This window comes from Ornithodoros turicata, chromosome 1 (genome assembly GCF_037126465.1).
Source record: "Ornithodoros turicata isolate Travis chromosome 1, ASM3712646v1, whole genome shotgun sequence".
In the NCBI taxonomy this organism is placed as follows: Eukaryota; Metazoa; Arthropoda; class Arachnida; order Ixodida; family Argasidae; genus Ornithodoros; species Ornithodoros turicata.
The window spans coordinates 130691051-130710644 of NC_088201.1; the positions used below are offsets into that span (position 1 = coordinate 130691051).

Sequence of the window (19594 nt, forward strand, 5' to 3'; positions counted from 1 at the left end):
TCACACCCTATTTAATAAATCTCTGTGTAGAAACTTCACCGCGCACAGTGCAGAGAAAGGGCAGATTTGAGAATTAATTTTAGTGTACTTGTGGGATACTACGATTTCGAGAGCCAACCACGTCCCGGTATTACGCGACGTTGTGGAATGCCGTTCCAACGCTCAGTTTGGCTTGTTACAGATCATCCTATACTCTTTCTACTTTGCGTATAAAAATGCGTTTACATAAAAGCGTCTACACATATAAAAAGCGTATACATATTTTACAACTATTAAAAGTCACCGTTTCAAAGGTGTAGCTCAACTGAAATGCATTATCCCAAGCACTCAGCGATGTATGTAATTCATTCTATAAACCGCTCACATCACTCCAGGACGAATGCAAATAATAGCTATAAGGTTGCTACTGAGTATAAAGGTTCATCTTTTTTAAAAGCGAAGATAACGGTAGGTTAGCAAAGAAGAGGAAGGCATAATTCAGCCATTCTGCACGAGGACTTCGTTCATAAAGAAGAAGAATTTGTCTGCGTCACCCGAGGCACTCCATCGAAATGGGTAAGCGGTGTATTTTATAAATACCTTCGTGAACCGTCTGAAACGCTGAACGCTTACATTTGAGGAAAATTTTATTGTTATCAGCCCTGATTAGTGGAAATCACCAGGCGTACGCCTATTTCTGTAAGCTAACATTGGCTTAAAAGGCCCAGTTTCACCAACGCCACTTAACACTTGAACCGAGATTATACTGCCCTGAACTCGGTTTTAATCGTCAAACCAGCGTTGCTAATGTCTCTATATGTGACCCTGTTTGACGTGAAATCTCGCTATCCCATGTTGGTGAAACAGGATTAATCATTTATACCAAGCGTAGGGGAGCCCCTTTCGGCGCAGGCAATAACTCGTGTTCGTGCAACCGGGCATAAGTGTCACAAAAAGGCATACGCCTTCTGTTTTCCACAGATCACGACGTAGTACACTACCATTCTGCGTTATAGTGGGCGACGTGCTTGTTGTGCGGTGAAATTTTGTTTCGAAAACGCAGTTAAAGGAACTGTAAATTGAAAAATAACCACCATGTTTCAACGTACCACCATGTAGGACCTGGCTGCGTGATTATGCACATCATCGTGCACCCTCAGTTATTCGTACTTTTCGCAGTAATTATTTTTTGAAAGCCCCTAGAAGTCAAGAGGCGGCGACCATCGACGTTCAGAGAGAGTAAAGTTGCACTCTAAAAAAAAAGAGGAAAAAAATTCCTCCCGTCTGGGTAGAACTGCGTTGCAGCCAGAATTGTACTCAAATGACTAGAACTGCAAGGGTACAAACGTTTCTACTTGCATGATGGGAACTGATAGTACAACAGTTGTACTCAAAAACAGTTCAACTGTTATTATTAAAGATGAGTGCGGTGCGGGTATACCCGCGGATATCCGCAGGTACTCGCGCAAGTTTGTTCTTTGCGGGTACACATTTCCGTGTCGTTGCGGGTAATGTGCGGGTAGACCCACACTACCTCCGCGGATTACGCGGGTATACCTGCAATACACGCAGGCGCAAATCCAGCACGTCGGATTTTGGTGTATGACGCGATTCATGGCGAACATTTGGCCCAAAATACTTTCCAAGACGTTCATATCCAATTCATCATCTCAAACTAAAGTTGTTGTTTGCCACATAGGGTTTCCTTTGGCTGTCTTTCGACACCAAGACTGGTACACACTTCACAACAGTAAGCTGTCAACTAAGTCAGCACAACGTACGCGTTGGAAAAGAGGCTCGCTAACGGACAGTGTTCTCAGCATCAATAAATCATTTCGTGCTGTCACGATCATGTGGTATAACTGAAACATGCGTACGCATTTGGCTGCGGCTATGCGGATAGGCTTCGGGATGTGCGGATGTGGCTTGAGCCAATAACATTGCTGCGGATGCAAGTGCGAATGCGAGTTGTGCCCCCGTGGGTGCCGTGCAATTGCGGGTACGAATTTTCATACCCGCACTCATCTCAGTTATTATAACATAATTATACATGTTGGCAGCCAAGCGCGAGTCCATCCATTCAAAGCACCGCTGCTCCAGCCGCTCGGGCTACCCAGCGGCTAGTAGGCAGCGTGCTTTTATGCTACACGTGAAGTTTGTCTGCACGTGCTCCACATGCCGCAGGATAGGACAACAGACAATTTTGCATACCTTGCGTTCTCTTGACGTTCTTCGGAAATCGCCGACAGAAGGTACTGGAAGCAATGTTTGCCACCACACACTGCTAGTGTCCATGTAACTTGAGCTCGTCAAACCAGCACGTTACCGACCGTGCTACCGGGGCCTTCTTGTTTAACGGTCAAAAGGAAGAAACGCAAAACTCAGTTTCAAAAGAAAAGGACGGCGTTGTAATCATGCCAGAGAGACGACTGGGGAAAATGAAGCTCCCGTTTGTACCCGGAAAGGAGAACGGGTGCGCCTGTTCAACGGTGCCCGTACAAATACTGTCGTTCTACCCGCATGGGTTGAAAATTCTACCTTTTTTGTAGGAGTGAAGAGTCCGCCTTGGATTGGTGGACAGATACCACGTGATATTAAGTACTAACGTAACACACAAGGCAAATATAAATGGTAGCGAAGGCGTGAAAAAATACGAAATCTGTGTTAGCAACCCTGCGCCCTTCATGATACACATGCGAGCGTGGTTGTTGAGGGGCAAACTACGAATGTAAACAAAAATAATTTAATCGGAGGCGCGAAGAATGTCTGTACCAATACAATATGCATGTTTTGAATGTGGCAATTCGCGCGGTCTGCCAGTAATACGTAAGATTATAGACAGAGCCGAGTACTCTTCCGGTTCTGTCGCTCTCCATGTTGTTAGCCATGAGTTTGCTGTACGTTGACTGCGCACTTTGTGACTGTTCATAGCCGTTTTCTTCTTCATCGTCGTATTTTCAATTTCAAGCCACCAAGTCCAACTTGGGACATTCCTCGGGGGAATGCCACATTTCAGGACAGTAGCCAGCTATTGCTTTATTTGAGTGTCAAGAATGTGGACAGTACTGACTTTGGAGCTGTCGGTTCCTCTTCCTGCCTTTGCGACGTTTGTGGGTGCGTGTGAGGAAGCCTTCAAAGCCAACGTTAAGACATTCCTCACCTCCCAAGGGGTCAGGTCCAAGCTGTGTGAAGCGTTGGACATACTTGTGCCAAAGGCGTAGGAGTTTGTGTTTTTCATCCGTGTATGATGACCTATTTTACTTTTTTTCTGAGGGTACGACTGTTCTGGTTTGCACGAGAAAGAAATGAGGAAGTGCGAAGTAGTACGTTACGTCAGAAGGCACTGCAGCAGGCAGCGAGACTAAGTTCGTAATCTCTGCATGTTGTTGTGATGTAACACACAGATTACACATGATCTCTTGTAATTCTTTCATTCCTGTGAAGCATACGATTTGTCAAAGTGCACTTTTGCACATAGCTCCTTACTGTGTTATTTGTATTTTGACAGCCATGCAGAGTTCAGTACTCTGTGCCAGTTATTTATATGTTTAGTGTTTGTACACCTGTGTACATAGATACCTAGCATACATTTTCTATTTTGAATCTTCAGCATTTTGCCTATTCTTTGTTACGTATTAAGTGTATACCTGTGTACATAGATCCCTAGCACGCAATTTTATATTTTGAATCCTGGGCTGAGTTCAGTAGTTGTGTGCAAGTATGTAGGAGCAGTTATGTGCAGGGCTAAGCACCTTGTGCAGCTTGCAAATCTACACCACATGGCAAAATGTGCACAAAATAGCAGAAGCACAGAACATTGTCGACGGTTTGACATTCCTTTAGTACAGAAATGCTGTTGTAATCAAAGTAGAAGTAATCATCAGCAGGGTGTGTACACACTGAACAAGGGTGTCATTGCTGGAAGCTGATACTGTTGTGCCTGTTTTGCAAGATAAAGTATCAGACTTCTAAATTGAGCTAATGGACTTGTGCCTTCTTATTCCCCCATAGCATTCGTTACAGTGCCAAAAATTGTGGGAAGACTTAGCACCACACAGTATGCAAATATCATATAATGTGATCTTCAAGTGCAAATATGTTCACTTCCACCTTTTTTGTACGAGAGATATGTGGAAAGTTCCAGATGTACATGAGGACAGCTATAGCAGCATGCATTGGACATTAAAGTCCAGGGCCCCACATGTGTTCATGATGACGAATAGCAGCAAGAAGGCAAGGACAGGGTATAGACAGGACGACTGCAGGACTTCTTGCTGCTATTCGTCATCATGAACCTATACCAACTACCCCGGATTGTTCCTATCCCACCTGTGTTTGCTGGAGTTTGTACATTATCCTTTCGTGCTTATTCAGTACATGGACTGTCATACTGGTTATTTTGCACATTATTCCGTCGTGGGTATTTATGATGAAAGATGGAAGTCACTGAAAAGTCACTGTGTTCCAGCCTCAGAACATCAATTGTCTCATGTGGGTATTTATGTTGTTTACAACGGCATGGCGAATTTACCTATGATAAAAGAAAGCAAGCCCCCACCTGGTCTCCTGTGTCCTTTGTTGCACGCATGTCGCTAGTGTTGATTCTTCTGTGTTTACAAATTGTTTGAGTTTTTGCTCTTGGATTTGCTTTCAACAGCGGTTCTTGCATTCCGCGGCTCGACATCGCGATGGAACGCACGCGCAGCGCGAGCGCCCGCCCCGCGCTATACGTAATGCTGACGTACCAGATGGCGTCATCATGACGGAATTTGTAGTTTGCCCCGCAACGGATGGATGGCGTTGACGGTCTCTATCATGGCCGCCCTTGGAGACCAATGGTGGCCAATGCAAGCTTCGCTACCATCTATATTTACCTTGTAACACATTTGAGACAAGTTCTGTTTAGAACGTTAACGGTTGGAGCCTGTGAGCTCCTTGCCTGTGAGAAATATTTGCGATCCGCGCTATCACTTTGCCTTTCTCTATCCGCGTTTCTGTGTCATTTGTGCGCTGTATCGTTGCCGTTTGTAAAACCTCTCATTCATGCTATTTGTACGAATGTCTGGTGTACGTTCTTGTATTCCGGGATACACGAACCATGCACCTTCGGCGATCAAACGTATACTGCACTCGCGAGAACTGCCACGATCTCGTCTATATAGACGGATGGACTAGTTGCTTGTTTTTCTAATAGATATCGTGCGAGGCTCGGTGCGGCTGGAGCCCGCGAGCTGCGCTTTGATATTCGATTGCTCAAAAAAAATGCTCAATCTACGGCGATGCTACTACGTATCTGAAGCACCCAAGTTTACAAGATTTCTAAAAAGTCCAGCGGTTCGCCGCCGTTCATTTTACAGTTCCTTTAAGACACATTCTTGGAGTAAAAGCGTCATGGTATTCCAAATGTCGGAGCGGTCAATATGCATGTGTGTGACGCACATGTGGCTTCATTGGTTCAGACTCCATTGGTGAAAATTTTTTGTAACGTCATAATCTGGAAATTTTCCAGATTATTACCAGGAAGTACCTCAGCAACTGTAAGTGTGTAAATGTACCGGTATTACGCTATTTATTCTAACGACATAACCCATCCGGCTATCAGATAATTCTGCTCCGTACTGTCATTACAGCTACGAAGGGGGCACAGAGATGTCCGGCTTCTATGCAGAACCGGCTCCTCCATTGGAAAGCTCCGTCTCCGTGAGTGCCCTGAAGACGGAAGATGAATCAAGTAGTAAAAAGTCGGTGCTCATCTTCTTGGCCATTTGTTTACTTTTATTCCTGGGCCTCCTCATTGGAATTGTGTTCTGTAAGTCCCGATCTTCGTTGATATATTTCCCGAATACCGCGATAGCATGATTTCCATCTCACATGTAATTGCTTTTAAGGAACGAACGATTATTTTGCCTTTAACGGACGTTTTGTGTATCATATTGAAGAGAAATGCAGCACGGTCATGATCCGCACAAGGCTGTTACCTGAAACGCCTTAGGCATTCAGGAAGTAAAAACAAACGTAAGGGCACTTCAAGATTTAACCCAACAACTGGCAACACCTTAGGTAACTGCATTAATCTGCCAAACCCTGGCTTTCTTTGATAAACCCACACGTCTCGAATCGAACACATGAGTGGTAAAATTTCATGTATTTTACAATGTTTATCAATATTTCTACCGTTTGCACGTAGCCTTCGTCTCCTTTCTCCCGGTTGCTCAATTTCTCAACGGAACATTATGTCGCGGGTGCTCTTTTAATGAAAGAGATACTAAGACCCATATGTATATATATATATATATATATATATATATACGAAACGACGAAATAAACGAAATACGACGACGTTGAAATAAACGAATGCGGTTGACGATACGACAGCACCAGAGGACACGTGTTTCTCCGTGTTTGCGGCTCGTCAGCTCTGGGTAGCTGCGCATCGTTCTCTGTAATTTTGAATTTCAAACACGTCTAGTGTCATTTATTTCTTTCTTTAATGGCTTTTTTTCCTCATTATAATTCACTGGCTTGCACTGTGGCATTGAGGAGTGCTCAGTCACCCTCCCAGGTGTATATCGCTCGCTGAGCGACCCCTGGTTTGCCGATTCCGAACAATGCGTAGCCACACAGAGCTGACGAGCCGCAAGCACGGTGAAACACGTGTCCTCTGGTGCTGTCGTATCGTTCCATGAGTATCTGTTTTTCTGCGTGCAGCCATATAGAAACCAATACCGTCGTATACGACATCCTGGGTATAGTTGCGAGAAGATCCCGTCCCGGGATCTCGGGATCCACATTTCGAAATCCCGACATCCCGGGATTGAAAAAATGGCTCGGTATTCCGAACCCTAAAACAATATGCTTGCTTTCCCTTTCATGTATAAAGAACGTGACTGTGGCTGTGGTTGGCTAGTGCTGAACCTACACTTGCACAAGGTACCTTCGATTTGACTGCACTCTTTGAACTAGTTCTGCAGTACAGCAGTTCTGTATTCGTCAAGTATCTTCAATTTGGCTGCACTAACAGGTTCAGGCGATGCAGATCCTTCGTATTCGTTTTCCGAGTATCACGCACGCCCTCCGCACTCTCGTATTTGTGCAGCACTAGTTCTGCACGAGTGCACGGCCGGTCTGCACTTGCTGGATAGGAAGTGCTGTACGAGTGCATGTGGAGCCGACGACACGGGTCCACGCCGGTGTCACTGATGTTATTGCGGTGACGGTTCCCTCCTGCAGCAAGACAGTGGACATGTGTGATGCAACAGTCAGTGAAGTTGCATGGTCGCGATAAGCGCGTGGGATAATTTGCGACCTAACAGAGCTGATTACTCGAATTCTAGGTTGCACAGGGACAATTAATTATTACGCTTGTCTTCACTGCGGCAAATGACGTAAACTTTGGAGCGGCTGAGAATAATTATTTAATAAAGATATAGAGAGATGAAGAACCAAGCAGGAAAAACAGGATAACTTGTGTTCGTAGTGTCTGCAACAATGTTTTCGTGACAACGAGAACACGATTACGATCTGCCCTTCCTTTCGTGCGAGCAAGTAGAATGCATATGTGGTCCACTGGCTGCCTACAGCTGCAGAGCCATAACAAACATTTACTGGAATGACGACTAAAACGAATGAAGCACAACACACACCAACAGTATATATGAAAGGAAAAGCAAGCAGAAAAAGCACTGCAGTGGCTGCGGTGCGGACGGCAGACGACGAGCCTGCTCAGAAGACACGTCTGTAAGGCTGACGGTTCGTCGATATGCGTGCGATGCAACACGTGTGCAGCGATAACGCACTCATATCTGAGACCTACTGAACGGATGATTCGAAATTTTGCCCGCACGGGAAGCATGTTACACTTGTCTTTGCTGAGTTGGAAAAAGGTGCAGCCTTTGGAGCAGCCGATAATCTTTTTTTTTTTCATAAAAATACACAGACATGAAGGACCGATTAGGAAACACAAAACTTCTATTCGTAGTGTCTTCCCACAATGTTCCCGTGATAGCCGGAAACACGACTGCGTTCTACCTTCCCGTCCGCTTGCAAATATAATGCATACGTTTTCAACTCGCTATTACTGTCGGAATCCAACAGGTCCAATTCTGCTTACAGGTACAGCCATAATAAACACTTATACCAATGGTTACACTCTAAACCCAGTGACGGATAGGTGACATCTGATCACATCTGAAGTCATCTGGCACATTATTATTATTTTTTAAATGTTCCAGATGACTTCAAGAGGCACGCGTTGCCTGAGAAACCTGCAGGTGCCCTGTACCCCCTGAAACAACTGGTACGACATCCCTGTTAACGCCAGGAGCCACAGTGTACCTGACGTATTGAAGGGTTACTCGTACCCCTCATCCGCGAGACACATTGTTCCTCTCGAGTTCCCCAACGGAGTTCCCTAACAGAAAAATAGCCTCCAGGTTTCGCAAACCAAACGAAAAAGAAAGGAAGAAATGCACCAAGAACATCGAACTTGATACACTAAATTTTATTGGCGTGCACATACCTTTAAATTGAATCCAGTACATCAACGTTTGCCGAATGGAAAACATACACGGTTCACTAATCCCAACATACGCATACAGAGCGTACGGACACACAACCCATCCGATGCACCAGGCAGTCTTCCAAACATCGAGCACACAATCCTCGAAACTTCGAACACGCTGGCACTGTAAAGCTCAATCGAGATCATCCTTAGTGACGCGCACGACAGTTCTTCTAACGAAATGGCCGACGAACAATTCTCCAAGCATGTGTCCAAGCAAGTGGCAAGGCACGCTTCCACGTGAGAAGCAGTTGGAATTTTGCACACGTATGTGACCGTTGAGAAAGGAAACAGTCTGTAAAGAAACCGAAGTGAATATCCCGCTGGTACTGTTCCAACGTGAATGTTGGAATAGTACACCATTTTGTAACTCACGTCCTTGCAATCGATAGAGTCGCCTTACCACGGTTACCTATAACGAAACAAAGAATTAGCCTCACTTGTAATGTACATCGTCGCTTCACCCATGTAGCCGCTCTTCTCCTGCCGCTATTTCCAATGCGTACACCGTCTGTAAACGAGTGTACTTCGATGGTTAAACACAAATAAAACGCACGCGTTGCGCGATGCATCATAGCTAGATTGACTTACCTCAAGCAAACATTAAACCTGTACTCAAAAGCACGGTTGTCAACCTTCTCAAAAGCAAGGTTGCAGCGCAGACAACGGGCGAGGAAGCAGAGAACAATGCACTGCGGAACAATACGCGGTGCCATGTCACTCCTCACCGGTGGAGCGCGGAGCAACGTAGCACGCTCCAACCAGACATGTACAAGGTACTCGAAAATGTATTTAAGAAAAGATAATAAATACTAACGCTAGAATGTAATTAAGATAGAGTATAAATACATGAAAATTAAAGTAATTAAGATAGACTACAAAATACTCTAAAAAGTATTTGAAATACAATTAAGATACCATTTACCGTTGAACGCAAAAAGTCACCGGTCACTTGTGAATGCGGCAAGTCGCGGCTATGCGACATGAATCACCTAAACCCCAGGCACTACGCTAGCCGCCGCTGTGTGATAGTAGTCATCTAAACACAAGTCCCAAAAAGATGACAAAGATATACCACATAACTCCACTAAGTATATGTGACCCAGAACAAAGCAAACTTCTAGCAGGTCCCTGCTCGGCGAGGTCAGAATCCGGCGTCACAGCGTCAGGGCACACATAATAGAACGCTCACTGGCCAAGGATTAGTACACACAGGGCAAGATCTCTAAATGGAGACTTCTATGAAGGGCCAGTGTCCGGGTCCACTCCGAGGGACCCAGGAAATTTCCACTGAACAGGCAAGATAATGGAAAGACGAGGCACAGAAAGTTTGAGAGGGAGATCCAAAATCCAAAATATGTAATTGGAGTATTGAGTAGAAAATACAATAATATGTATTTTAAATAGAGTACAAATACACAAAACAAAAAAGTATTGAGTAATTACCAAAATATCACAAATTGACAGTATTTTAAATACAATACTCCAAATATGTGCAAGTCTGGCTCCAACGAAGGCACACATATTGATACGGGCAGCACAGCGTGGCGATGGTAATGATTTAATGACAGAATGATAATGCGCGTGACATGAGTCGCATGAGATGAGTCCTCAGTTTCGTCGTCACAATACCCCCCCCCCCCCCCCTCGAAGTCGTGACCTCCCGGGCACGATGGTCAACGATGGTCAATGATGGTCAAGTGAGCGAAATATGAAGTGACGCTGTGCTGCCCGTAATAGTAGCCCGGTGCCTCCTTGGTAGCGGTGCCGCCTGATGGATGGTGGCGACGTGGACGACAAGGCACAGGGCTAGGAATGACGTTCGGCACCGATGAGAGCGATGAGGCGATGGGGACGCTGTGCTGCTCGCTGGAAGGTCGGTGGTCCGAGGGCGGGAGCTGAGCCATCACTGGGTGCTGCTGTCACGGGTGTCGGTTCCAACGGGGCTGGGGGCTTCTGGTCAGGTCGGGTCGTCTTGGGTCTCATAGTTCTGTCGGCAGGTCGGGGCTGGGGTGTCGATGGCCATGGCAACAGCAGGTCGGTCGGGGCGAGCCAGCACCTCCACCAAATAATACGGGCAGCACAGCGTGGCGATGGCAATGATTTAATGACAGAATGATAATGCGCGTGACATGAGTCGCGTGAGATGAGTCCTCATTGTCGTCGTCACAATATTCAGCCGGCACACGGCTCATGAGGCGCACCATATTATTGCGCGGGCACAAAGCCGTTGCATACCGACGTGATGGCTTTGTGCCTGCTGAAATTTGGCGATGGGGACCGCTGTGCTTGCTATTTGATAACTGTCACGACTGTTTCCAGACGGTTACGGCTGTGTACCGGCTGTACTTTCTGAGGGAACTTTTTTAACCGGCACGTGTCCGTCACAGGATTTAGAGTGTAGTAAAGCGAATGGAGCACACTAGCGTTTTGGAAGCGCTAGTGTTGAACCTACACTTGTGATGTCTCAGTCGGCGGCGCACACACTTGGCACCACATCGGCACTCCCCTGAACTAGTGCCGGTGGTGCGGACTAAATCGAAGAGATCTACTATCTCAGTCGGCGGCGCACGCGCGTGCACCAAATCGGCACTTCCCTGATCTAGTACCGGAGGTACACGCGAAATCGAAGGGACCTGTAGATTACGCCTGGACGCCGCAAAATGCGATGGCGCAACATCTGTGTGTACACGCCCCCCCCCCCCCCAAAAAAAAAAGAAAATGAAAAAGCCCGGCGCGAAGCCCTACCGTGGGTGCCACTAAATGTTCATTACCGGTAAACCGTGTGATGATCGAGCTGTCTGCAGCCTTAAAATGTAAATTAAGGTGCAGGCGGGACCAACCGGAGAGCAAGGGGGGGGGGGGGGGGGGGGGGAGCGCGAGAAGACATGTGGTTCCGACTTGTGGTTTGGAGCGCGTGAGCGCCACTCTCCGCAAAAGGAAGCGTCCATTTTAGTAAAATGGAGCGCGCTCCTTCACGCTTCCCCTAACTGTTTACCATTGAATTATATAGCCGGTAGCAGCGTTCCAACCGAGACGTCACTGTTGGCAGCTTCAGGACTTTGTTTTTCCACTGTCCTGTGTGAGTGGTCAATATGGCATAAACGCGGCTATCGTACATCTATTTGCAATACCATTCCACGTCCAACAAGGTGATGCTTCATTAAGTTCACACCTGCCTTCCCTTTTCAGACGTCACTACTACATCAAAGGGTAAGTAATTTTTGTTCTATAGATTCATTGATCCGCTGATGAAGAAAACATCAAATTTCTCTGAATACAGCAATAGATCCGTGATGTTGATGTTGGATGACGTCACCTTTTTCCAAAGTATAGAAACAAAGTGTAGCATATAGTTTGCAGTGACCGGTATCTAGTGACAAGGACTGATTACAGGAGAATGGATCTCTACACACAATTTGACAACCACGAATGTTATTTATCTGTTTGCTGGCCCAAAACGTAGATCAATCATGCGCCAGTGATAAGGAAGAAAGCGCAAAATATCTGGAGTCACACTCTTGTTGGATGCCTTGGACGGTAACTTCACAAACAACTAAATTTATTAATACAGGATGCTTTCTCGCGCTAATCAACTTGTAATTTCCGTGGCATACGAGCCTTGTGCCATGGTGGTGGCGCTATCAACAGGTAAGGACAGCTATTAGGCATCGACAAAATCACATCTCGAGTTGACGCGTAACCGATGTGCTTTGACCTTAAGTCGAAAAATCTTTTTTTTTTATTAGGAGCTCGTTTTAATATCGTGAAATAAATGACTCTGAGCACACAAAGAAATACGCGAGGTGACAGGTGACCCACTTTTCGCACTACATCAGCGGAGACCCACGTACGCCGCTCGTATAGCCACAGTTGCTTCGCGGCGCTAACACAGATACCCACGTGATTCTGTCTCTCGCGTGACCTAAACTAGGCGGTTGTTGCTGCACAGTTTATTATTGTGTTCTAGCTCTCTCTGTCTGTCTCTCTTTCTTTTCTTTTTTTTTTTCGTGCTGCAGGTTATCCGCAGATTCTATGTTGCGCAGCAGCTTTGCTGAAGTTTGTTGTCTGCTGATATAATTTCGACGAATCGCCGCACTGCAGTGCTGCCTTAAACGGTGGAGGGGACTGGAGATGAATTAAAGTCTGTCACTGTCAGAAGACCACGTGTGGCGGTCGCAGCACGCAGATCACCCGCGGGAAGTCTGCTTGCCTTGTATTAAGAATGCTCTGGGAGATATCCAAGAGAATTACGCGCTTAAGCTTTGGACGTTTCGTGTTCAATGAAGATGGGCAATACGAACGCAGTCTCAGCATTTCCGTGCATCGAAAGTGGTCATGAATCTGTAGCACATACTTGGCAAGGTTTAACTTAGATATTTTCTTGTGTAGTAGACATGTCTTTTTTGCGAAATAATTTAATAGTAAAGTTAGTTTCCATGAACCACGAATAGCACATCAGTAGTATTTGTGTGTAATAGGAGATACAATGACTGTATGAAGTTAAATATTCTATAACCAATTCATGATTGCTGTCATGCTTTTGAACTATTTTACACGAACCTCTTGAGACGCTTTCTACATCTGCATCATTTGTACTAGTGGCAAATAGGTGCCGATTCTTTTTGATCACTAATCATCTGGCCTGTTACAAATGATGTCATGCAGTGTACCGGACCAGGGTGCCGAAACCTACCCGAACCGAAAAGAAAACCTGAACTACAACAGTTTTTTTTTCACGAAACCCAGAGGAACCGAAGCACTATTTCGTTGCCATGTTCCAACTCAATCTGAACGGTATCAAATCAAAAGTAAATTTTCCGAATCGGTTCAGAAAGCAGTGCAGCGTTATTTCTTCCTTTACCTTTCGTAAGGCGCTTCGACAAGGATACTATACCAATGTACTAATGTAATAATAAGCTGTACAGCTTATTATTATTATTATTAGTATACGCCTGGTGCAGAGACTAAAGGTGGGAGTTTGCGTGGCCACGTAACGACGGGAAAGCGAACTTTTTTTGTGAGTCGTCCGATATCGAAATCAGTGAAAAGTGTATTTTGCGGGCGTCATGAAAATCGAAAATATGTGAATCGATTGTGTAACTTCGCCGATTTCAATCGTTTTAAACTGCGAACGACTAATTTTTGTCCTCAGCGGTCAATAAGGCATAAGACTATACGCAAAAGCTGGCATGTCAGCGTTATTACAATTCTTTGAGTTTTTCTTCGCGCGCACCGCACTTGCGTGTGTTTTCTCTTAAGCTTTTTACAGCAACCTTGCAAAGGTTGCAGCTACACCGAAGGGATGCAGAAGTCTCATTACCTGAGTCGGACAAAGTGACAAGGTCCAAGCTAATTGGAAGTTCATGTCTGAATTGAGAACACACATCAGGAACGATATACGGTCTGATTACGGCAACCAATTAGGATCATTAGCCAAAAAAAGACAGATATAATCCACGGAGTAGCTTATTTTGTGACACGTAGGTTTGATGGCTGAGACCCATCGTCTCCTGTCCACTTCGTGTGGCTTTGACGGGAAACTGCAGAAACCGGTACCCGTTGGAGCATTCTCGGGTCCCGAGAAAAATGGTCCCTGGTTGCATGGGTGAGAATAATGGTTCCGCGAGTTTCCTTACGCCCAAAAATACAGCAGCCGTGCCGTAGAGCCGATTAAACGTATCCTAGCGGACCAAGTGCTATCATTCGGCCTCCTGATTGTTTGTTCGTCTGCAGTGATGTTAATGAACAATAAAAGCTGCACGCCATTCATTGGGGAACATAAAAGCGATCACATTCGCTGCACCGGTTGTACTCAGCGCATTACGACTGTTCCTTCTGTTCCTCTCTATTTTTTTGGAGCACAGGTAACGCGATTTCTTGCAGATATGTCGAAAAAATGGTACCCGCCTTCTTTTGTAAAAGGACCGATTACAGAAGAGTAAGCAAAGAGGCACATGACCTTCTGTATTCGTACCAATAAAATAAAACACACATAAACGCTTTGCACTGAACACACTAGCCAGGCTCCCACCTCACACACGTTGGATGTAGTTCCCACTTCAAGCTAGTGTTTTCTTGTTGTTGGTCAGACTGGCTTTTACAGTCGTTTTTGTCATACTTTCTATGTCGATGAATCGTATCTTGAGCAGAAGCGGAGTTGAAAAGCCAATGAATCAATGAATGTGAGCGCAACAGCTTTTATTGTCCATAAACATCAACACGGAAAAGATGCAGGGGGCAACTGTAAAACTCGTGTGTCCTTTTTTTGTTTCTCTTACAATCAAGCTCAAACTTATAAACACAAAACTAGTGCCTGACCAACAGCAGAAAAATACCAGCATCCAGCGAACGATATCGCTAGCGGACTAGTGCTGCGAATGATGTCGCTTTTATGGTACCCACTGAATGGCGTGCATAGATGTTATATATTAACAGATGAAAAAGGCCTATGCAATGAATGGGGAGAGCGAATAGTAACACTCGGTCGGCTGTGATATGTTTCATCGGTTATCCGCAACCCCGCATGTGTATTTTGGGGCGCGCAGGAACATGTGGGACCATTCTTCTGCCCGCATCACCAGGGACCATTTTTTTCCTACACCCGGCATTCTCATCCGTATTTGTTCACCCAGCGACGCAACAGTTCGTGCGCTACGGCATTACTCTTAGCAGCTATCAATTCAAGCGCTGCGTCACCGAAGCAAGGTGATGATTGAAAGTGTACGAATAGCCCTCGAGAACCGAGCGGACTCAGACAACTAGTTCTTATGGCAGCCGCCAGGGTTTTCCGTGGCGCGGCGAACGCTTTGCACGAAGTGTATACTAATAAAAGATATACTCATTATTTTACTAACATTTTCTTTCTTGTGCTTGGGTTGAACAATCCGCATGAGCGATTGCTGTTCTTGTCAACTCATCATGTACATCTTAAATAAATCAATGTTTGGTCAACACGCTGCTGCCTTAATCCGTTCGTGGGAAAGCTTGCGTCCTGTTTTGTATACACTGAAGCATATTACCAAATGATGTTTTCACCAGTTTTTCTGCAACACGTGGAAGAATTATGAACTCAAAATAAACTGTTTCTCACCGTTATTTCTTCGTCCTGAGACTGGACCAGATCCGGACAGAAATGTCTGAAACGGAACATGATGTGGCAACTTGGCCAATAATCGTGGTGGTTACCATGGTACAGGGAGCATTCCAATGAAGACTACTGTGGGATGCTCGCATGTTTTCTGCGGGGGGCAGTTCTCGAATCCCTGAGCAAGAGCATTAGGACATACTCCCTTTCCTGTGCCACCATCGTCTCTCCTCTCCCTCTTTCTTTTTTCCCTCTCTTCCCTCCCCTGGGTGCACCAAACCGCCACTGCAGAGCAGGCTGACCGCACCTTCTGCCTGCATCACCCCACCACCACCACCACCACCAAAACGAACTCATAAGCGTCTCAGTTGGACACCCTGCTCTAGACGTAAAAAATTTTGGGTGAATGTTTCACTGTCATGCAGTAATTTTAGTTGCCGTCTTTAGATCCCTGGTTATGAATATTTACGCATGTTTGATTCGTTCTATTTAGAAGGCGGTGGTTCGGACGGGACACCCAGAACACAGGAATATGGTAAGTTCTATCTCTACAGTAAGTACATATCTACATTCTTTTATCGCCAAATATGCAACAAGCCCACAAACCGATACTGCTTGGAATAGACCTTGTCCTTGTTGTAAACAAATCACGTCATAGTGTTCGACAGCGCCACCAATCTGGTAGAGTTGAACTGTGCTTGAAGCTTGGAGCGAACAAGGTCGCGCCCGACTTCGACCTGTCTTGAGGGGACTACGATGGTCCCTGAAAGGGATGCCACTTCCTGTCCTTTTCTTTCACTAGGAGGCAGCGAACAAGTGCCAATTTCCATCATAAACAAGGGCCCATTCGTGGAACCCAGCCCTCCACTTCCGATTTGTTTCGGATTCTATCTACGAACGTCATGGTTACGCTTCTCGGGTAGAGGGCTATAAGTAAAGCCTGGGACAGCGCACACGGATTAGCAATACACGAGCTCGGCTTTCATCTCCTAAAAATGACGAAACGAGCTTTACCCATGACAGCCTTATTTCGAATTTTGATTATTTCGTTACTTTGTTCTTCTTGGCCGTGACGAAACATAATCGACTTTTCAAAGATGAACTTCTTGCAGGGACCACCTCTTACAGGATATGTCGTTCATTGTGGTGTACTTTTTGGAAATACATCCGAAGCGTTAATGATATTTGCTTACGGTATACGTTACAACAGATACAAGCATTCACCCTGTATCTGCTCGCCCAGTGCATGCATCTTTAATTGGAAGGGCTGTGTGAGCCAAAAGAACTGCTCCAGGAGTGTTGTGCCTGCACTCTTAGAGAGCAATGGTGGAGCAGTTACACTTCCTAGAGAGTATTAATCGTCGCATATGTCATGCGTAAACAGTTGCAAAGTTGCACCTGCTACCTATGAATGATATGGCTCTTCTGATTTGGTGAGTGTGGTGGGCGCCCGTCTTTTTGTAGTAATTTGGATATATGATAATTGCTTTTACCACCTTTTCACACCTTTTTTCCTTAAAGTGTGAACGTGAGCCCGCTAGTTGAGTTCCAGCTGTTAAGTTCCAGGAACTGCCAATATAAGCCCCTGGTGCTGTGTTCTTCACGAACATGCACGAGGATAGCGGTCCGTCAGAGAAATTGTTTTCAATATTGGAGAAGTTAGTACGCGTTAACATAAAATCGCAACAAACTCAACGCAAATACTGCACGAAAATTGGACCGTGACGTTTAGTGGTAGTAACGTAGCGCTCAAGTAGCGGTAGTAGCAGAGTAAAACTTGCAGTAAGGAAACTTAACATGTCGGCCGTGCAATGACGTACACTGTAAAAAAACTACCGTAGAATTTTCGCATATTTTAATGGCAGCTTTTAATGTCGGACTTTTCACGTTAAAAGTACGGCCACTTCGGGAGAAGTACCGCCGTTAAATTTACGGTAATCTTGATGTAGCCAGAATTCTGGTTTCCCCCGTTAAAATTGCGGTATCTTACAAAAAATGCAGCCGTAAAATTTGCAGGGATTTTAATGACATCCATGTTGCCGGGTCTTTACCGTAATTTTCACGGCCACCTGAGAGAGTCGGCTTTTGGTTGAAGTGTGGAGTGCATTGATTCCAACAAATGTGGGAACAGCAGCATAGGATGTGTAATTGTGTGTCTTCCTTTAATAGAATTGCAAGTCATGCAGTAATGTGTGACACAAGTCAGAGTACAGGATAGAGCACTTATTGTTCATACACAGAAAGGGTGGAAAAATCTGTGAAGTCTGTTGAATGTCCAGCGATCAGAACAACATCTTAATTAGAGTTGCAAAGCACATGAAGTGTATCCGGTTACCAAGTAAAACGTTCACTTGCCCAACTGTTGCAGTTTGCAACTTGCAAACTGCCCAACTGTTCAACTTACTGTTCAACTTACACTTCTGCTGTTTTCGAAACAATCCCCAGAACTTCATCGTAGGTTGTGGCTCCGTTCTTCAGCTTGCTACCATGCTCACCATACGACAGCTGCTACCATTGGAATGCAGCTCCACATGCTCACACCTGTGCACATTACCCATTCAGCATGGTGGCACTAGTACAGACACCATTATGGTGCTGGCTGAGTACTTTCCAATACAGGTGAAGAAATACCTTAAGGTCTTATACTGGTCATAAAGAACTTAAATCACTCATATTGGGATAGTACATATTGATTTAAACCTTGTTAGATATTGACGATTTTGTGCGGAGTGACTGTGTGAAGACGCAATGATGTTAGAGTGTTTGTCATGACGGATGTGGTCTAAAATTGTTGTAAAAAAAGAATGTTTGGTTGCAAAATAACCACGCTTTGGTCATATAACCAAAAATGGCACTTTGAGATTAATCGAGGAGATATATGCCAAGCCATTCAACAGGTAGTTCCAACCACAAGATATGTGCTAAATGAAAGAGTCAGCAACGCCGTCGGTGAAGCAAGTAAATAATTTTTGCTTTTGATGACTAGTGCCACGGGTGATGTATGCAGGAATGAGATGGTTAGTTTATAGCAAATCACTGCACTAATCTCACTGTGCAGAAGAGAATTGCATGCCTGTGTTTTTTCCATAAAATATGTACCACATAAATTCGCTGCACTCGCCACATACTGCCACATGCACGTCCCGCACCTGTACTATACTCATCACCAAAAGAAAAAAGGGAGAGAAAGCACACAATTTCCATGTTGACTCTAACACTGATTTCTTTTTCCGCGCACAAATCATGATTGGAACTACCTCCCTATTTGCCTCGCATCCGTTTTACCCACTAATCATTTTAAAACAGCATACTGCAAGCACGTCGCACCAGGATAACATTTTGTGACCTAAGTGAACTTTCTTTACTACTCAGTTTTTAGACTATAGTCATAACAAAAAGACAACTCTGTAATGCTTCTTGCATTCTGGATGAATAAATACTATGGAGAGCAGAGCACAGAATCGGGTTGCACCAGCCTTACAGAGGATACCACACCTTCTTACTGCTAGGGAGAAACAGAAGCTCTCAATATATAACAAGATAGGTATCTACATGTATTAGTCAGTGACCAGTGGCTTTACTCGACGACTTTGTTTCCGACAAAAATGAAGAGAGGGACACCGCCATGCTATGCACTTATTGCCGCAAATTCTATGTGGGTAAAAAGGCGCGATTTCAATTGCAAAGGAATGCTAGTGTTCAAGGGTGAACAAGCAGCATGCCAACCCAACAAAAGACCCTAATTTCATGTGAAGTTACAAGAGACACCAGCTCCTTAGGTTCTACCTTTCTAGACATGGGTGTGACGTTTTAGTTATGAAAACTACAAGCATGTGTTACAGTCTCTAAAGAACGTCAGTACATACAGTCAAAGAAAATACGCCAGAATAGTATCAGTTTCAAGTTGAAATGTGCTGCAGCAGAGTGAAGGAGTGAAACGATAAAGTGATGCAAGACTGATTGATGAT

At 45.0% G+C, this 19594-nt stretch overlaps 1 protein-coding gene across 3 annotated transcripts in view; it reads left to right on the forward strand.

The window, feature by feature from the left end:
* Window positions 1-478: 478 nt before the first annotated feature.
* Window positions 479-19594, forward strand: part of LOC135369001 (uncharacterized) — a 111129-nt gene continuing 92013 nt past the window's right edge. For 2 of the 3 annotated variants that reach the window (XM_064602596.1, XM_064602612.1), the window contains exons 1-5: window positions 479-555; window positions 5489-5516; window positions 5610-5788; window positions 11732-11752; window positions 16120-16161. In XM_064602596.1, coding sequence (XP_064458666.1) covers window positions 552-555; window positions 5489-5516; window positions 5610-5788; window positions 11732-11752; window positions 16120-16161 — 274 coding nt within the window. In that variant the 5' untranslated portion in view covers window positions 479-551. The remainder of the gene's footprint in view (window positions 556-5488; window positions 5517-5609; window positions 5789-11731; window positions 11753-16119; window positions 16162-19594) is intronic. The other variant, XM_064602604.1, reaches the window with a different exon arrangement.